Here is a 21177-nt window from a genome sequence, read left to right as displayed (position 1 = left end):
CTTACAGCTTTCCCAGGTTTGCTTTTTAAAGTCAATTAAGTAAAAATATTGTTCTCTTATTTATTTGCATGCAGCTATAAACTGACAGACATCTTCTGTTATTTTTTCTAAATCAAATTAGTTTTGATTCTTTGATTGAAATATTTATATAAATGTGAGGAATTCCATAGTCTTAAAAGTTACTGTTGTTTACTAAATAACAACCACGACTACAGCCAACACTTCCATGACACACACACACACACGCCCACCCACACACATGCATTTACTGCAAACTACTATCTGGTGTGTTATTAGCCTGACTTATATTAACTAATAACATTTGATGTGTTTTACTGATCTGTTGTTCCTCTTTGTTTCCTGTGATGTAACCTGTGAACTACATGACTTATTTCTCTCTGCATCTGGTCTTTATTTTATTATTTTGCCCCGTGTGTCGTAAGTAAACACACCGAGAAGAGCCAAACATTGAATCAGCCTTACTATGCACAAAATAAAATAATTAACTAACAGGATAACATAACACTGTTTTCTATTTATTTATAAACAAGTAAACTGTATTAACAATAATAAACTTTTTTTTAGAAAAGGAAGATATACAGTTCAAACATAAATGTCACCATTTGATGTGCTGTACCTGTTTAAGCCTGATAAGCTAATTCTCATCGGCAGTCCCTTTATATTTTCTTATATTTAATTTCTGACCATCAAATGTACACTCAAATTAAAAATGTGCATCAGAAAGTAATGAGGTAGTTATATAGAAGGAATAAAATGAAAATTTTCAAATTTTAAGGCCATGTTTGCTTTATGCATATACTGAAAATTACTTTTATACTAATTTATTCTTAAATATTTTTATTAGAAGACATGGGTGGTCATACTCAGAATACCTAAGCATGGATTCATGATGAATAATAAAAACAAAGAGTTGAAATGTTTTTAAATCTTAAAACATTTTCTCACATTGGTGTGTTTTGGATGTTAGTTACTCAAACTAAACTGGTTATGGAATCATTACTGCAATAATTTATAATATTTTTAGTCCTTAAAGGTGGTAATTTGCTCTAATACTTCCAATGACTTACAACTTATTCTCCTGTTCCACAGCTGCTTTAATATTCTTGATAACATCTAACTATTGTGTGCTTACAAAACTGTTTAAGTTAAGCTTAAATTCAATGCACATCTCTACATACGTATGCAAATGCAATGTGATGTCAGGTTAGATTCTGCTGTGCTGCACACTGAGCAGACAGCCGTCTCTATCCGGGCCTGGAGGCGTTAAAATCTAAGAACCCAGATCCTGAGGGAGTTCTAACCTGGAACCGCTGAGAGGTTTCAGGCAGTCCGCTTCACAACCCGGTGCCAGAAGAACTCTGCTAAGGTTTCTAAATGACTCAGTTCCTCTGCTGTGCGTCCTGATGCTCTCTAAGAGCAGTGAAAATTCACCGGAGACAAAGAAACGAGCTTTAAGATTACAATACACAATACAGAACAATGTAATCACTTCTATCCCCTCAGTTTATACAGTCATTATCATTTCTTTACAGTTGCCTACACAATTTACAGTTAAGCCCAAAAGTGCTGTGTTAATTTTACCATCATGTTTCTACTGATTTCAGGCAACGTTTTGGAGATTTCCAACTTGAATCTGGGAGAAAATCCATGGAGGGATTTTAAGATTAGAGTGACGGCAAGAAGGCGTTCAACCATCAGAAACCTGGAGTTTGTTACCAAAGATACAGAATATAGTGGAAACATGCAAAAATGTTCGGATATAAGAACAATTTGACTGCTGTAAACATAGTAAAGGTTTTTTAATCCACTGAATAGAGTGTAAATAATTTCTGACATGACGTTTACAGAAAAAATGAACACTTAAAAAATAATGACCCTGATATTCTTTTAACACAATTGTAATATCTGTAGTTAGATGTTGATTACATTTCCTACCAGAACAACACGTCTGTGTTGAGTGGAAGTAATTCTAACTTTAAATTTGTCAAGGGGATTCATTTTGGGCTTAACTGTATGAATCATTAAACACATGAATCTGATTGTTTTGCTTCTTTTTATGTTCAAATGTTCTTCAATATCCTTACAACTCCGAATATTTAAACTCATTTGCTGTTTTTGTTAGAATCTAATTTAATAAGCTTTGATTTAAGTTTTTTTTTTTTAAAATATGGCAACCAAATTGTGTCCAAAACAGGAATTAAAAGGTTGAGTGTATTAAAAAAAGATTGGCTTTTTATTAAATATTTCTTTATTTCAAGCTAATCCCTTCTCTGTTTCATACAGAATGTCATAAGATTTTTTGGTTTGTCTTCCAGTAATGAATCTTTAAAATCGCTCATGTGCGTTAACTGTACTTGTGTTCACTATAAGGAAAAAAGGAGACATTTACTTAGGGAAGCATTTCTGATTACATTTATTTCTGTTTAACTAAATTCTGCTTGTCTTTATTTATTACTTACAAAAATTGTTTAAGATATTAACTTGTCACAGTGTAGTAAAAGCTATGAATCAGAACGCGTATGAACAGTTTTTGTGCTGTTGCGGCTGCAGTGACTAAGAGTGCAGTCAGAGCTGAACAGTGAGAGACAGAAAGCAGGAACGGTATAAATCCTGGTGTGTTTGAAGGGGGGCGGTTTGTGTGGTTGTAAAGGCCTGTTTCAGGGGCTTTAGCTTTACTTCAGCTCCCAGTGACAGAAACAGCCGTCAAGAGGCCCAAGGTGTGTTTAGAGCTTGAGAGAAATGTTGTGTACCCCGACGACCTCTATGGATTTGTAATAACACGAGCTTGACTCACAAATACAAAAAAGGGTCAGTTTCGCCTTAATAGCATGTATGTTTCTGCGCCGTGACGATCCTTTAGACGGAGAGGTGAAGGTATGTCAGCAGCTAGAGTGGTTCATAAATGCGAACTGCATGCGTTTTGTTGCATTTGCTTAACTGTTCTTGCTTCAGATTGACCACAGAGTCAGTTTGTTTTAAACTTGTACTTGAAACTTTAACTCTCAAACCTTAAACACAAACGTTTCCACTGAAATCGTTCTGAAATATACTTCTCTCCACATATTTAGCCACTTTTTCCTTTCAGTTATTTCTTCTTTGTGTTGAACTCCACCTATTCTGCTTTAAATACCTTTTATTATTATGTGTGTACACAAATTTGTAATAATTTGGTAATAAAATCAAAAGGTATAAGGAAATGTAATATGTTAAAGACTCATAAAAAATTTTTTGGTTTTAGATTTTTTTACCATTGTGGATTTTATGCTCTTTCTATGTAGATGTAGAAGTCACACATCTTATTTTCCTCTTATTATGAATATATATATGTGTATTTTTAAATGAGCCATACTCAGTCTAATGATTCATTTCATACTTAATTCAGTGAAACGGGGTAGAAACTTCTAAAAGACCTTTGAGATTATGAAAAAAAAGACTTGAACAGGAAGATGTCAGCTCCATATGTTGCTGTGTTTTACAACACAACCGTATTGCACACAATCTGCGTTTCACCAAACTACTACAGAAATCAGTAGCAAGTATTTTATTTATGCATATTGTACATATTGTACGTTATATGATGTTTACTCTAAACTTTAAAGTTGTTTTATGATTTCCAGGGGTAATATGTTTTCAAAATCTGAAAGTTGTTTGTATTTTGTTTCCATAAATGCATGAACAGACACTTTTAGTCTCTTTCATAGATGTTATTTAAACAACCCAACCTTTGTACATGGCTATATAAGCATTTATTTGGGAGTTTCTGGCCTCTGCTGCATGAGTGTTTCCACCATACCAGTCTACTTTTATTTACTTATATAGTTAACTTATGAGTAATTTGAAAGTTAATAAGCAAATATAATTATTATTTATTTGAAAGTATATTTCAGTTTTTTAATTATTTTTGTGTCATTCAGAACCTGTATTTGTCTTTAGTCCCATCATGCTCTCACTACTGTTGCTTTTTTAACTCTCAGTGCTGAATATGAATTAATACATCTCTTATTCTTGATTGATTTTCTGATTTTTATTTTGTGCTTTAACTGATTCTACATCTTTGATTCTTCAGGCTGTGTTTGACCAACAAGCTGGTTATTTACAGACTCAAGAAAAAAATCAATCAAATCCGATTAAATCTGATATTGCACTAAGGAAACTCCTCCTCCGTGGACGCAGCACATTCTTTCGAAAAATCTGATCAAATAAAATGTTTGTTTCTGGCCACTTCAATAAGTCCAAATAAAAATAACCCCTAACAAATTCAAAAATTACAATTCCAATTTACTTCACTAGATTTTAGATTCCTCTAACATGTTAAATTTAATTTCAAACATCTGAAGCCCTTCAGCTGAAAGGGTTGCATGGCAAAAAAATTACAAAGCTGGCTTATAAATCAATTTCTCTTAAAACACTGCAGGAAAAAATTAATGTACATATCAGGGGATTCAACACTTCCCTTTTTATTGTTATTCTTATCAACATCATAACACTGTAACAAAAAAAAAATATCCAAAAGAAAGAGAAAGACGAACCATTAAAACATTTAGTGGAGCACTGACTGCCAGTCATCTTGACATCCTTGTGTGATAAATAAGAAAATTTTTAAAACAGCTTTGGCTCCATCCAGGCACATCAGCTATTCTAAAGACTCAGTCTGAGTTTTTCTTTTTCTATTTCTAGTTTTTTGTTTTCTTTTATAATTTTTCAAATCAGGTTTGGCTCCTCTTATCTAACAGAGGTGTAGGATTAATCTCTTTCATTCTGAAATTCCTGCAATAAAAAAACAGATCAATTCCAGTTAAAACATGCAAAAAGCTGAGCAGCAATTATAAGAAGAGTTTGGCTGATGCAATCCAAGGTTTAACCCTAACCTTTAACCCTGACATTTCACAACTTGGTGGACTACTATATTGTGCAACTTATGTTTAAAAAACACAACATTTGCAGAAAGAATTTATTAATAGAGAGAGCATTTGAGATGATCAGAGATTAAAAAAAACAAATGGAACATCTGTTTATGGAACATTTTGTCTATATAAACCAAGGAGAGTAAATACATTTTTACTTTTCAGAAAATTGTAAAATTTTATAATATTCTATCTGAATTACACTGATTCATCTGAGTGCTAATATGTTTTTTCTTTGCTAATATATATATTTATTTGTTCTCTATTATTATTATTATTATTATTATTATTATTATTATTATTATTATTATTATTATTATTATTATTATTATTATTATTATTATATATTCATTGCCTGTCTGTAGATGTGTCTATGTCGATGCTTAGTTGTTTATGGTAAAGGGAATCAACTTTAGAGAGAAGGTGTATTGTAGACTACATAACACTTTCTTTCTTCAAAACGTTTGTTTATGTCAACATGTCGTGTTTATTTTAAAATATGAAAGAATGAAACAAACAAGCAAATAAATAAAAAAAATTAAATGTTAATAAATTGCTTTTTCAGAACAGTAGTTAGTAATAGTTTATTACCCTTTGAGATGTACTTCTCTTTTTAAAGGTTTTGTTGGCTCTAGTGGCCTTTATTTGAAAGCAGTTCGACAGGAAAGAGGGTAATGAGAAAGGGGGAAGACATGCGACAAATGTTGCCAGGCCAGGAGTCGAACCTGCAACCTGACCACCATCACGAGGACTAAAGCCTTAATATGTGGGTTGTGCTTTGTCCCTGAGCCACCACAGCACCCCGAGATGTACTTTTCTAATTTCCTGTCAGAATCAAACTTCCTGGATGAAAGAGAATAACTTTGAAATCACTAAAGGTACGAATACTTTTGGGCTTACCTGTGTGACCCGTTACAAAGCAACAGCTCTGGCCCTGTCTCCCTCCCTCTGTGTGTGTGTGTTGCAGGGTCAGCTGAAGGAGCCGCTCCTGCTGATGCAGAGCAGAGGCTCCGTGGCCCAGGGGGCCATCCATCATCTCCATCAGGCTTAAGTGAGGCTCTCTGGAACGGAACGGCACCAGGCTACGACAGCCTGGGCCCACCGGTCTGACTCGGGCTAAATAAACACCACCCCCTCCATCATCATCATTATCATCTTTCTCTCGAGACTAATTTAGGGTCAACATCATCAGCAGCAGTCGGGATAGAGAGCTGGTGGGGTTATCTGGCCTCAGCATTCTTTTGTCAGTAACACAACATTATACGTGCGGACGTTTATAGTCTCACATCATTCGCTCACATCACACCTTTTAAACAGAGTTTTACTGGCGTTAAATAGCTGGATTCATTTCAAAGGAGGAACATTTAAATGGGCAGCATTATGTGTTTCCAGGCACATAGTGCCACGTTTTAGCACAATCAGGTAACTGTTACCTTCAGTTGTTGTAATGATCAAAATAATATCAAACATGACTTTGTAATTAAATGCCTTGAAATTGTGTCTCTGTCTCTTTAAAAACTCCTCCTCTTTATGAAACTACAGGAAGGCATTACAACATTGCTCCTCGAAGTTTTTACCAGTGTTGAACTGCGAAGTAGCTCGTGTAATGAGCTCAGCAGATGTGCAGCTCCCCCAGGTGTTTGCTAATTGCTGCTGGCTAGTTTGAAGGAGCTGAGTGGAGGAGTTGCAAGGGAGTAGTGCTCTGTGAGACAGAAACTCAGAAGACTGGAAACTGCAACTCTGAGGAGGAGCTGCGTCTCAAAGGCGGGGCTAGGTCCAACCAGGTGTTTTGCACAGCTGAATGGTTGCCATGGAGATTAAAGAATTTCTCAAACATGCACAGAAGAATCAAGGTAACATTCCCTGTAAGTTTGTAATGAGGGAATACCTTTATAATTTGATGTAAAACTCAAAAAACTTGATTTTACATAACACTGCCCCTTTAACAACAAAACCATGTTGTGTCATATTACATATAAACCTCATAAACATTTTTGATAAACATTTACCAGACAGTATGGCACAATATTAACAGTCAAATAGCTGAGAGAACTAACAAAATGATGAAATAATAACAACATAAAATCTGTTCATTTGTCCACCTCTCTCTTTTAAGTGGAAGAAGTGGGGATTAGTAAAATCAGCAGCTTACTTAGGTCATATTCGAAATTCAGTAAACAAAAAAAACAAACTTTTATTTTCATAAATCTAACTTCAAGACTAAAACTATATTTAAAGGGACATTTTAGATTTCTTCAAGAGGAGTTTGAAGAAGCGGTTGTGAGCAGATAATATCTTATCTGTAGTACAGTTTAGTTTTCTTTGGAGGCTAAAATGAACAGTCGTTCTGAGCAAGAACAACATTATGGAATATTTTTTATCATTTTAGAATAACTCCAATCTAAAACTTAGCACGGCATTTCATGCTAACTCTGCTTCAGGAATGTTTAACTGATATAACTGATATATTGTGATTCTGACCCGAAAGAAGAAGCCAGATGCAACAAATCTGGACATAAAACTCTGAACTTAGGAAAAAGTGTGTGTCACTGAAGCACCTCTCACCACAATCACTCTTGGCTCTGACTACACATCTAAACAGACTTCTCTACAGAAGCTGCAGTCAACGCTCCACCAAAAACCATCACAATAACTTCAAACGAATCACAGTAGCGTCTATTAACGATTATAAACAGAGCGCTGCTGTGTGACATCTATGTTTTTCTCCGGCTCACTTTGAAATCAGATTTTAGCTAAAATAACTGAGCATTAAGAACTGCTGTGTGAAGAACAAAAACTTCTAAAGAAAAATCTGCCTTATCACGATGTATTAGGAGTGGAATGGGGAAGTATACACCGTCTGGTCAAGTGAAACGAGGATTGTGGAGCTGCTCTGAAAAATGTTTATGGTCCAATAACAACCACAAATGTGGAGCATGGGATGGAAAAGGAAACACACTATGATTTATTTGTCTTTACACTGCATTAATTTTACAGCTGGTAATTTCTCTGGCCATTTATGCCTAAACTGTTTAGTTTTGCATTAAGTATTTTAAATGAAATGTCATTCTTGCTGGAGACCCAGACTTACAGTAAATAGTGAATAAATAATTTTGTATCTAATGAAATAATAACTCAGTATGTAAACAATGAGGAAATGCAAATCTGTATACATGACACAACAAGCCTTTTTAAAGATTGTAGAAGTTTTAAGTCGTTCAGTTCCAGAAGCATTTATCTGTAATTGAAAAATGTTTAATGTTGGTAGGTAATGTTTGGTTATGTACTGTATTTTTTGAAAGACTTGTCTCCTTTCTATTGCAGTGTGTAAAACAAGAAGAAAAAAACAGAAAAATTGTTCATGCATACACACAAACACACAGAGATCAACAAAGGTCAAGTGTCAAAGGTCATATTGTGTCTGGAGAGGATTTAGTTTTTGCCTGTTTGATCTCAAGCATGCACACATCTTTGTGAACCTCTCCATTCACTTTCTCTGGACTTGCATCCCATTTAAACTTAACAAAAACCAAGATACTTGTTGTTTCAAAGCCCACACACACGCACACACACCAACAAACACACACATTCATGTTTCTATTTTTCAAAAGAGCATTACATGAACTTTCTGTTCAAGCAACTCAGGTTATGTTATTTCAAATCCCACTGACGCGCCCAACCTTACATAACCTATACAAAGCCTCTTATCTGGGCTTCTTAACCCACAGACAATGAAGGTTTAGACTTGGGCAACATGGGCAGCTGACCAGAGAAACATTAGAATGGGGCAAACACAAGCAGTAGATAAAAAATAATAATTTATTACTCACTTCAATGGTACCAACAGGAAATCCTGCTGTGATGTGGCGAGCAATTTGCAGAGAAAATGCACTTTTTGTGTCCATCATGAATCTGGCTGAATTATTTACCTCTATAATAATGAAAGTAATTTAAATTAGCTCATTTTCTGGAATGGACCCATTTTGTAGTTATAGTCCATATGTTCTTTTTAGAACAGAAGTCTATTATAAGCATGTTTTATCCATTCTAGAACCAGGTTTGATTTTCATGTTAGAGACCAAGTGACATCCAGTTTTAGCTGCTGAATTAACAGGTTAAAATGGTTTAATTGTATAAACATATGAAGAAAGAATTAACAATATGACAGATTTAGGTTTAGAATAATGTATTAAGTCAACCAACATGCTTTTTCAAACTTGAAAGAAATATCATTTTGTAACAACCCAGCCAAAGTCCGGCACCTTCAAGCATCTGGAAATTGTTCCAAAGGATGAACCAGACTGGAGCAGCTCCTCAATTTTTTGACTTTCCCATCATGTAAAACAATAAAGTAGTTTGTTCCAGGTCTGGCCTGACAACACAAGAACAGGTGTGCCTCAACTCAAATCTGTAATTTAACCAATCAGAAGTTTTCAAAGCCATGCCATCATCATCTGGGCTTTCTCCAACTATTTAAAGAGATAGTAATCATTCTGCATGGAAACTTCTGATTTTGAAGACATCAGTAATTAAATCTCTGACATATTCTCTCATCATTGTTTACAACATACAATGAGTATTATGGTCATGCTAATAAAAAATAAATGAAATCACTAGAATAAAATCATAATATTACAATAAAGTCATACTAGAATAAAGTTGAAATGAATTGATAACAGTCATAATATTTCAGCAGTAGTAATAGTATTAGGAGAATAAAGTTGAATCACTGGAGAATAAAGTAATAGCATTTTGAAAATCCAGTTGTAATATTATGACTTTATTCACAGAATTTTACTTATTGTTTATTGTTCAGAGAGGCTCTAATACTCTGTTGTAATTGTGGCATTTACCAAGTAAAAATACATTTGGTAATTCCAAAGGACCAGAAACAAGAGAAGTTTTGTCTGATTTCATTTTAGACAGTGAGAAAAAATATATATACTGTACATGTATAGAACTAAACCTGTCAGGGTGTAAATCAGTTTCCTTTAAAATAATGATATTTCAAAAACTTAAATAAAAGAACAAAATCTTCAAAGTTTCATTTTATTTAGTTTAGGTACATTTCCCCAGTTCAGCCTTTACGGACTCTCTCCATCTCATTTTACTGATCTGTCTTTCAGGTGCCTCATCTCATCCAATGACCCGACAAATGCAGGCTAGCAGGCTTTCACACTTTCCAAAATCCATTAAAAACAACACAAACATGGACAAATGTAATCCACCACTTCAAATGATCCATATATTAGGATGAACACATTATTATTGATATAAATAAATAAAACTGTCTTCTTCTTTTTCCCACGTCATCAACAAAGATCAACGCTTTTTGAAACTTCAGCAGGGGCGATTTACTTTGATCAGAATTTCAGCTGAAGTTGTAGTGTTGTAAATAAAAAAATAAATCTAACTGTCAAGCAGGGATCATGATGTTGTGGCAGGGACAGCTAAAGCAGTAGAATGAGCTGAAAATCAACTACATTTGTTGTAAATGGGACAAACACATGCAGACGCAAGAACAATGTGGATCCAACTCAGAAGACCAAAGTTTATCAAGTAAGCCTACACTGTTGGCTGGAGGGTCGACCATCCACACTGGAACAATCAATGTGATCAACACTTTCAACATTAACGGTTCAATCCCTAAATGTGTAAAACTCTTCTCCTGCATGGCCAAAGAAGACTGAAACGTTGCAGTTTTTTTGGGATTTAAAATGATGGGCGTTATAAATTCACATTGTGCCACTGCAGACTAAAAAACTAGCAGAATTCACACAGTGGTCTTAATTATTCTCATCTTGATCAGAAGACATAGATTCTTTAAAAGCAAACAGAACAGTGTTTGGTTCATGAACTTAAACAAGTCAGCAGGACAGACAAACCTCTCATTTGACTGATGCTCTAAGCGTAATTAAATGCTGTTATCACTTATGCTGACGTCGCTAAATGTAGTGTTTTTTGTTCAGCTCAGCTTACTTTGATAGCAGAAGACCTGAAGGCTCTATGAGAACATTTAGTCAAATAAATCCTGTTGTAATTTCATTCCATTCAATCTGGTAGTCACTTTAACTAAATGGAGTAAAATTTTCTACATTAGTACTTCCAACAGAGTGTGTTAAACTCTTGGCAGCAGGTAATGTTCCTTCTAATAGGCTCTCCTCATTTTGCTCCTTGCAGGAAGGTATTGCCAAAGCTAACATGTGAGGATTGAAATGCACAGTTTTAATTGCTAGTTTCCATAGCAAACCCATTTAAAATGTCAGATATTCAGGAAAATGTTACACGAAGCTGAACGGTTTACCTTCATCTAACTTTCAACTGAACCAAACAGATGTTTTAATTTACAACTTCACATCGTGTCAAATCCAGCTTGCGTCCCGCACGGTTTCACTGTCGCCACGTGAGCAGTGTTATAGGAAGATGTTTTAAACTTCGGTTTCATCAACTATAACGTAAGGCCAAGCTGAGGAGCACGGAGCCAGTTGCAGCGGGTGGGACGCCAGCAGACCGTTTCCCGGCGGCTGGAGGAGACGGAGTGCAGTGCTTTGTCTCGTCTTCATTCTTCCACCTCCAATCCTCGTGATTCAGTGCAAAAATCAGAGCTTTTGTAAAAACCCAGGTTTAGAGTTTGTGTTTTCAGGCAAACTCCACAAGCTTCACTAACACCTTTGATTAAAAACTACAAACTACTGACATTTGGTAGCAAAGTCTGTCTTCTCTTCCAGCGGGCTGGCATGATAACCTTTCTATTAAAATGCAGGAGCAATAGGATGCTATGTTCCGTCCAGGATTTGGAATCTGCTCAAATTAATTTCCTCGGTGTTTCATTATTATAATGAAACCCGCGGCCCAGTTTCCGTCCCTCGGTGCGGCAGGGGAAGCTACGTAGCCACATGTCCAATCAGGTATATGTTATCATACAGATGGCCAACGAAGTCCTCAGAGACATTGTGAGCAGCTCGCCTAGTGTTCCTGATGAACTCCCGCTTTGACATTTTGTTTTTCACGTGCGGGCTGGTGAGGTCGATGGACAGCAGGATCAGACTGTAGCACAGCACGTACACAGCATCTGCAGGGAGGAAACAGTCAGTGATCATCACCAAGAATAAAGAAGCTTGTTGTACATGCAGGCACTGTCTGGGCACACAGGGAGTCTTTGTGCAGCACTCACAGGGATGTCAGTGCAAAAACACAAAGCAAGAAATAATAAAATCAAGAAATAGCAACAATATTAAATATGTCTCAAAAGAAATAGGAAAATTATTTAGTAAATATGTGTAAAAAGCTTCTGATCTTTAGTTTTACTGTTCCAGCTAAGTTTCCATTGACCATAAAATTGGGCAAATTATGAAAATAAATTCCTTCAATGGAAATACGGCGATAAAAAAAAGAAGTTTTTTTGCTAGGGTGAGGTGGTTTTTCAGCTGTATCGAAACATGATCTGGTGGAAAAGACGAAGAAGACGACAGGAATGGTTGCAGGATGATGGCGCAGCATGTTTTTTAATGACTTATCGCATGAACAAACTTATTGCGTTTCTTATTTAATGGAAATGCCAAAATAGCAAAATTGTGAGTTTTTTGATATTAGCAGAATATCAACAAAGTTTGCACAAATTTGTAATGTAAACACGGCTATTGATAAAAGAAATAACACATTTTTCTGAACGATAAATGGTCCTAGAAGTTATCGATATGAGTGATAATATTGTTATTTTGAAACCATTTTCAGTAATATCATGGCAATGGCATAGTACAAAATCTCAAAGATCAGTTAAGTTTAATTTCTAACAAACATTTATTACTGAATTTGGAAGACATAGTAAATATTCAAATTAAATAAACAAAACAATCCAAACAACAAATAAAATCGATGTTGAAGTCTGGTAACAAAATTGTCCTTGAAAAATGGGGACAGTTGAAACCAATTCACCAGACTGAAGCTTTTTGTCATCCCGTCCTCAGTAGAAAGAGAGGAAAGAAAAAAAACAATCAATCATCCAATGAAAATTATTGATAAAGTTTTAATGTATCATGCAATTAATTGACTTATGTATTAATCACATGAGAGAGTAGTATTTGATCATTCCTCTTTACACAACCTGTCTAGATAGTAGTGATGACTCTTTTTCAGTTTTCTGGCAGAGTCTGACAGATTTTTATTTCAAATGTCCGCCTGTTTTTAAGAGTTGATGATGTAAGTCAGTCTGACAGCTTTCCCAGAACCTCTAGATGAGAAACAGGCCCACAGAACCACTGATCATCCACTATGCTTAACAGTGGGCATTAACTGCTTTCCCACACACAGATCCTTTGTTTTACACCAAACTCACCTGGAGTTTTACTGGAAAGCTCCATCTGACCCATGCATTCAGCTTTCAGCACAGTTTAATCACTTACATGCTTATGTTAGCAATAATAGAAAAGAAAAGTGTTTTTTTTGTGTGATATTGCTCTCAAATAACAAGTTAGATAGAATCTAAAATAATTTTTTAGACTTGGAGACTCCAAGATGCTCCTCTTTGCCACAGTTCTCCAACAGTAAGTTCTGGTGGTTTTATTAACTCCTATCCTTCTGCTTACAGTGTGTGGTGGCCAGAAGAAGAAGGGTTCCTGTCCAACCTAGAAGGAACGTGTCTCTGTGTCACATCACATTTATACCCCAGGGGAACAGAACGTAATGGTTTAATGATCGTTCCAAGAAACTCTGGTCAACTTGGAAAGGAAAAGCATAAATTTAAAAAAGCTTCAATGACTGTCTGTGTTTGACTCAAAATTATTCCCGCACTACATAAATGTACCTGAATCCTAAATTGTTAGATTTTTTTTTGTGCAAGTCGATGGTACTGAAATAAAAAGATGATTTTATTTCAAGGTTTTTCGCACATCTTTACCGGGGCAGCAAATCAATGCTCGTCTTTATGTGCAATTAAATAAAAAATGCTGACTGGCCTTCTTTTCATTCGTTCCTAGCCTAGCCTAATCCTGCTATCTCGATTACTCATACAAGTGTGTCCAAAGAGTTAAGGACAACCAAATGAGGGATTGGGTTCTCTATGGTCTGATGGCTTTAGTAAAGTGGGTCGAGTCATGCCTCATTGACTAGACTGAAGCCAGGGATTACTTGAAGGTAAACCCTCATTTTCAGACTGGGTAGTCTGTGCAGAAACATTGAAGGCATTGGTAGTTAGTTTGTCCCAAAGTGTACAAGTAAGACTATTCTTTAATCTTTACACCCCATAACTGAAAATTTAATATTTTAAATTTATCATGAAGGATAGAGATCCATTTTCCAAATGAGAGCAAGAGTTTCTGGTAACAATGTCCACCCTCAGGTAAAAATGAAGAAAAATACCATACATAGTTGTGCAATGGAAGAAAGACAAACTATAAACTATATTACTGATGCAGGAAATATTGTAGATGAAAATAAACAGATAAAAATACAAAATTACATGAGAAACATCTAATTTCTCTGAAAAATTAGATGTTCAGCAGAGAACAGAAATCAAAGCCACATTTGATGTATACAGCATTTTTAAAACAACTAAAAGTTACGTCATTGCGTTATAAAGTGGCACAATTAGTGGCGCAAAAGTGGGTATGCACTGCATGCAACACATAGGGGCGCTGCACTCGAGGGGGCGCAAAAACGATGTGCACCGATGACATGTTTGCATACACCTCAGAAAGTATGTAGTTGGGCGCAATCAAGTAACTGGAGAATACATAATACCGTCGCCACTTTTAAGGTGTACCCTTGACTGCAGCTGAATGTGGCTGTAAAGTGCTTTCAGTGGTTCGTATGATTGGAAAAGCCCATGTTTGTAGAATTGTGTAGCACTTTGTAGAAGTGCTGTTTGCTTCGACTAAGTCTTTGTAACCAAAAGGCTTGCAGTTTTATTTGAAGCAAACAACATTTCTGCAAATTGACTCAGAGGACCATAGTACAAATAAACACTGTTTTATGGAGTCCTTTGTGTTGGTCTATCACATACAGCCCCAATAAAATACATTGATGTTTGTGGTTGCAATATAATAAAACAAAACAAGTCTCAGTGGTATAAATATTCTATCAAAGTGCTGCAGTCATGAGTGCATTGAAGAGTTTTGTTTGTAAACTGATATCTGATGCTGCTGAGGCCATAGCTTCCAAAACAAAAAGGATCCATTTTTATTGTTGACAGAAAAAAAAAGCTCCTCTCTTTACTCTTACTGCTCCTTCTGCAGTTTGGGTGTAACTAAATATATGAAAAGCTGGTTAAAGCTTTAGGGAGCTGTTGTTTAATAACAGAAACATATTTAGATTTCTGGAGGAAAAGTCAAAATAATTAATGATGTAGCAACAATTTTACAAAAAAAAGAAGCATTTCTTAAACATAATTAGTATAGCACAAATGTGTGCATGTTCCTACCAGGGCTAAGGCCAAGGTCACGGACGAGGCCGGGGTTACAGGTGCAAAACCTGTGGCTGAACTTGGTGATGAGCGTTTCCAGATACTCTCCTCTCTCCTCGGGCGCGTGGATGTGCCGGAAAAAATCCCTCAGCGCATTAGGGAGGAACTGGTTGCTGAAGTTATGAAGGGTCACCAACTCGTCCAAGACATCCCGCCTGCACAGACAAGGGAATATTCCCGTGAATACTGACTAATGCTTTCTAACAATCATGTCACATGAGTTGTACAAAAAGATTTTTCCAATACAGTGAAGAACTACTGCTAAATTTATCAACTGTTTATTTAATATTTCTGGTGTTGTCTATGTATCAAAGTCTAACAAATCAACTAAAGTTATAGATAACATCACTGTAACTGTAATAATTAATGAATATTAGTGAGAATAATTAGTTTACATTCAAACGATTAGACCTTGAACATTCAGTCTTAATTTGTTTTGGATAAATAATGTAAAAGTATGGTATATATACTCAACTTGATGGTACTGTGAGAATCTTATAGGAACTTATTCAGAATTTTTTTTCAATTAACCTGAAATATGTGATCATAGTGAATATGTGTTTTTTAGTGTGTGTGTGTGTGTGTGTGTGTTTGTGTGTGTGTGTGTCAACCTCTCATCCAGGTAAATCCGCAGCATCTTCCAGTTGAGCCGTCTGGTGTAGAAAATGAACTTGGCCAGTTCTTTGGGAAGATCCACTAGTATTCCTTTAGACATGAAATAGCTGATGCCCTACATGAAACCAAGAGGACAAAATGAAGAAAATACAACTAGCTAAAGGCATAGCATATGTTTGACTTTATGTATGACTGACCTCCTGTGGGTTAGCATTGAACGTCAAGCTGCCCTCGTCTAGTTGAAGGTAAAGTCTTCGGTATGAGAAGCCAGCAGGTAGTCTCTTGTTGTAGATTGAGCAGTGTCCCCATGTGGACTTGCACAGCCTGATGGGATATTAAACAGCAGATTTAAAAAATATCAACAAAAATGTAAAAACATATTTTAATTAAAGTAGGAAAAACAAAGAAGCGGCGTACCCCTGCCACAAATATTCATCATTTCCCAGGTCTTGCCAGACGCAGCCAGCCAGGCACAGATCAGTAGCATTCAGGTAGGAGAGGATGGTGATACCTAGTTCAGGTGGAAGCATCTCCAGATCTATAAACCCATGCTGCTCTTTACCTACAACCCCCCCGTACCCCCAGAAAACAGAGGGGAAAATAGAAAACATGTTTAGATCTAGGAAACTTTTCCCTGCTGCCAATGTGTGGAAAATTAAACCTACCGTATAACTGGGTTTTATTTCAATATGCTGAACATGGCTGCTCTTATAATACCTATAAATGCAAACGCTTTTCTCTGTAATAGATTTTTAAACAGCAGTGAGCCCTTTGGGAAAATTTGGGCTGGGAACAAACACTTAGGAGGGCTTGACGGGGTTTTTAAGAGCCGTTTGTTTCACTATGGAGCAGCAGGATATCTGTATGGATCTTTTTTATTGCTCTGTGTATATCTAGGATTTTGTAAAAAGAAGGAGGAACACAAACAGAAGCATCTCATTAATGTTTGTTTCTCTATAAATCCCAGCTCCTGTGAAGGGATGCCTGTGCCAGCGAGACACAATGTTAGCACTCCCCCTAGTGGCCACTGTGCCAAAAATCACCAGTGAAAGGGGTCAAATCCGGCCCACTAGAAAATGTTCTGGCTTCAGAACCTTCAAGATTACAGATGTGTGCTTCAATATTATTTTATCAATCAGATCAGCAATTTTATCTGTATAATGTCAAATTAAATAAAGTGGAAAGATGCTTAATATTTATTTTCTAGTTTTCATCGCATCCAAAGACAGCTTTTTGTTTAAATTTCAATGGTTTGATCATGTTTGATCTTAATGTAATAATGAAAATTTGTATAACTCCGTGTCACAATTATTTGATGATCTAATCAGGATTAAAATGATTGGTCAGGATTGGGAATGTGAGCAGAATATGATTATATTTTAAAGTTTAAAATTTTTTTCTTTCATTTTTGACATTTAGCATAGTCATGCTGTCATTATGTTTTATTAATCCAAAAGACATAAAAATTACATCCTAATGCATGTTTAATGTTCTTAGCATCAGTAATTGTTCATTTGGAGCTTTAGAGCTACAAACCCACATCACAGGCTTGTTGTAGCTGGATTCTTTGACATGTTCCCTTTTTGGACTTCTCCATAACATTTTCCCTCTACCCATCCCTTGTTTAATTTCCTTTTCAAACAAGACCAACCCTCTAGTCTTCTAGGAAGGTTTAAACAAAATTTAGGAGAGTGTTTAAGAGAGACTCAGAGTAACTCTAGCTTTCTATTTGACATTTATTCATACCTCTGCGTGTCTTCAACAGATGATAGATGTCAGGGCTGTAACAGTGCTGTGGTGCTCTTCTCTGGGAACCGCCCCCATCGCTCCCTAAAAAGGAAACAAAGAGATAAATAATGAAATGCCAAATCTAAATAATAAATGGTCTTTTTTAACCAAACTTTATAGCCATTAGTTTAATTCTGTCTTATTAACCTTTGAACTCACATGGAAAGTTGAAGAGATTGCTCATTTGTCTGTAAGTGACCAAACACTTCTTTCTCTCACTGTACACAAGTGAGAGCAGCAAACAGTCCAATTCAATCTTACTAAACTGAGGCCAGGATAGAAGACAAAGATTGATTGTTCTCCATTAAATTTCTTCAACTGAATTATTTTAAACAAAACCAGAACTGTGCCTTAAGAAATGAAATGGTTTGGATTCAATTTAATCTGTTTGGTTTTGAATACATTGTGTCTTTATATGAATATTTCCCCTACAGGTTGTATGTTAAATACCTGTGATATAAGGACAATGGTAGAAATACCTTGGTCTTGTTTGCCTCCTCCGCTCTCAGTCAGGTGGTCGGCCAGCTCTTCCTGAAGCTGCTGCTGTTGTCTGGGAGGAAGCCTCCACAGTGCTTGACCCATCTGCAAACAGCACAGATACACGTAAACAAAACAGATGTAACCTAGGGGATCACTCAAGACAACTGGCGGTAACTAATGAAAAAACAGTTTCAAAGACTAGAATATTACTGCCTTCTCCTTTGTCACTCTGCAGTAGTTTACCACACATTACCAGCATTGTAAATTATCAGAGCGTTCAGATAAACTGTAGTTATGTTACATTTTATTTGATCTTACTTTAGATTTTATGATAGTTCAGTTGGTTTTTTTAATTGTGCAAAGTGTTAATATGCATATTCACCAGAAAGCTCAAATTAGCTACATTTATTTCTGTATTGCCATATCATCAGCAATACAGATGATATTGCTAAAACATGCAATATTTTTAACATGTTTTAGCTGGACATGCCACTGAGTCCAGCTAAAATCAATCTATCAAGCTAAAAACTGCAAAAGAGGAATGGACGTGTCTTGATATTTCAGCATCAGTTACCTCAAAATAAAAGCATGCAGCAACACTTTGATTTACGTCACGTTAACTTCATGAGATAAAAATTGCTGCAAAGAATATTGAGTGTTAAAGCTCTGTGCATCATCAGGGACTTCAAACTGGTGAGGCTTAATGAACAAAGATGGAGATTCTATGGGACAGACGGTGGAAAAGTGCTACAGAGTTCCTTTCTCTAAAGAATTATCCTTCCTTTGTTTGAGACACCTGGAAAATTATTTTAAAAGGTGACTAGCACCCTAATCTAAGTTTGGTGTCATGCTTGTGAGCTTTCTTGTCCCATGAGTGAAAAGTGAGATCAAACTCATCAAGACCAACTTCTTTCAACAATTTATTCAATATTTGATAATAATCTGTGTATTTCCAAGCATGCAGGAGTTTGTTCCACGTGTCAAACGTACCATCAAAGCTGCTCAAAGACCATGATTTTAAATTTTGGATCATTGATCAGGTCTTAACCCAACTAATAACATGTGAACAGGTTTAAAAAGTAGTTCATATTACATTGAACATTAATATTATTACGTTCAAAGTTAAAGCTAAGTGCTTAGTTTATGAAGCATGAGAACATTTGCTGCAAGCAAAATTGTTATTGAGCTGTTGAAATCTAATTTATTATCCATATGATAAACTTTTAGGTGAAATAAGGTGTTTACTTTATAAAACATGGATTTTATTTAAAAAAAACACAAAAAATAACTTGACCAAAATAATTCCATCCATTCTATAAGAAACTGAAATCGTCTCCAGGCACAATACAACTGGCCCCGTTTAGTAAGAATTTGGAATAAAAGTTGATCTGCAGCATTTCAGATAAATTTAAGATGTTATAAAGAAAAATCAACACTGGTAAAATTTTACTCTAAACATCTCCCTATCTATTAAATTGTTATTTAGGATACCAGATATACTACACAATTAAGCTAACTTTATTTATACTGCCACCAGATATAAAACTATTTTAAAAAGGGGTGTAATTTTTAATGGCATTTGGACATGCCATTGTATAATCTCATCGGTCAAATCCTTTATTGTTGTTACAGTAATCAGATATTTTTCATTTTTGTTGACAGGCTTTTTCACCAAATATTCACTCCAAATATTCTCATTCGGTTTCTGCCCTCCATTGAAGATATTATCACATACAAACTGAAGAAACATGATCAACAACTAATTTTGAAAGGGGTAAGAGAAATGGAGGAAAAAAAACAAACAAGAAAAAATAGCTCCAAAGGGAAATTAAACAAATAAATAAATTTGGCTAACCTGTATACTGTGTTGAAACACTCTAAAAATGTTGAAGCCACAAATTATCACGAGCCACTGCCATAGCTTTGGGTCATATCTGAGTCAGAATACTCCTCATGATTGTTCACTGGTTAAACAAGTTTGACAGTACTTGGGTCACTCGTAAAAGCAGCACAGCGACAAAAGCAGCCCCAGAACACGCAGACGATTTTACTTTACAACCACGTACTAATATTTTATTAATATGAATAAAGTTTGCGGGTTTCGTTTGCGACATCGGCAGAGTTGGTTGTCAACCCATTCAATTTAGCATTAATTCCTTAATTATGTCAACAAAGGACAGAGTAGTCCTGCTTTTTCCTTTCCCTGTATTCGGCACTTAATGAATAATATTCGATGACAACTCGATCTATTTAAGTGTGGCAGCAAACGGCGATGAGATGGCAGCTTTCTTAACACGCTGCCCTGTCCCGTTTTCCTTCTCGGTATCAGCTGTGTTGCATAAACAAATCCGCTGCACTGTTGTAAACATCAACGGTGGAACTTTCAGCAAGCAAGTTAGTATGACCCGTAGCCCCGCCTTCCCTTCGCCGTCATTGGCCAAATATGTGACAGCAGTTGTCAAACGGGAATCGGATAGGTAGGTTTCACTTTCCCTCAAAAGCTAACAGAAATCCCCATGCTAGCTTGCAAAGCTAGTTTAATTTGATAACAGAGAGCCAGCATTTATACTTTTTTCAGCAGTAGATTGTTAACGGACTCGTGTGTTGTTTGTTATACTAAATTACTGTTACCTTATTTTATTATTTTGAGACAGCCTCGTAAAAGAAAAAAAAAACTCATGTTACCTACCTGAGTTTAGGGATTCCTCTGACAACCTGACCTGCACACTAGGACAAGTGAAAATGCTGATTTCATGCAGTCATATGCAGCCCGTAGTCATCTCCCAAAGAAATCCCACCATTCACAGCTCTGATTCAGAAACCTCCTTCCATAGCGGGGTTCTTTGCTATTATCACAAAGCTATCATCTGTTTTCAACTCCTCCTCATCATCATCATCATCATCGTACTG

At 35.9% G+C, this 21177-nt stretch overlaps 1 protein-coding gene across 1 annotated transcript; it reads right to left on the bottom strand.

Moving 5' to 3' along the window:
- Positions 1 to 9958: 9958 nt before the first annotated feature.
- fbxo8 (F-box protein 8) lies at positions 9959 to 21177 on the bottom strand. Its single transcript, XM_005815560.2, has 8 exons — positions 20957 to 21177; positions 18267 to 18369; positions 17746 to 17829; positions 16417 to 16561; positions 16197 to 16323; positions 15996 to 16114; positions 15343 to 15539; positions 9959 to 11997 (listed from the first exon to the last, which is right to left on the bottom strand). The coding sequence occupies exons 2-8, from the start codon at positions 18367 to 18369 to the stop codon at positions 11810 to 11812; spliced, it is 963 nt and encodes a 320-aa protein (XP_005815617.1). The 5' UTR covers positions 20957 to 21177; the 3' UTR covers positions 9959 to 11809.

Source organism: Xiphophorus maculatus, chromosome 5 (genome assembly GCF_002775205.1).
Source record: "Xiphophorus maculatus strain JP 163 A chromosome 5, X_maculatus-5.0-male, whole genome shotgun sequence".
Classification (NCBI taxonomy): domain Eukaryota; kingdom Metazoa; phylum Chordata; class Actinopteri; order Cyprinodontiformes; family Poeciliidae; genus Xiphophorus; species Xiphophorus maculatus.
This window is presented reverse-complemented; position numbering and strand designations above follow the sequence as displayed.

Bases quoted from the DNA above. Each gene is read 5' to 3' on its own strand.
- fbxo8 (XM_005815560.2), bottom strand. From the start codon at position 18,369: ATGGGTCAAGCACTGTGGAGGCTTCCTCCCAGACAACAGCAGCAGCTT. The intron at 17,830-18,266 runs GTATTTCTACCA...TTTCCTTTTTAG, and splicing joins AGGAGGCAAACAAGACCAAG to GGAGCGATGGGGGCGGTTCC. The intron at 15,540-15,995 runs GTTGACACACAC...TTGTCTGTGCAG, and splicing joins CGGATTTACCTGGATGAGAG to GCGGGATGTCTTGGACGAGT.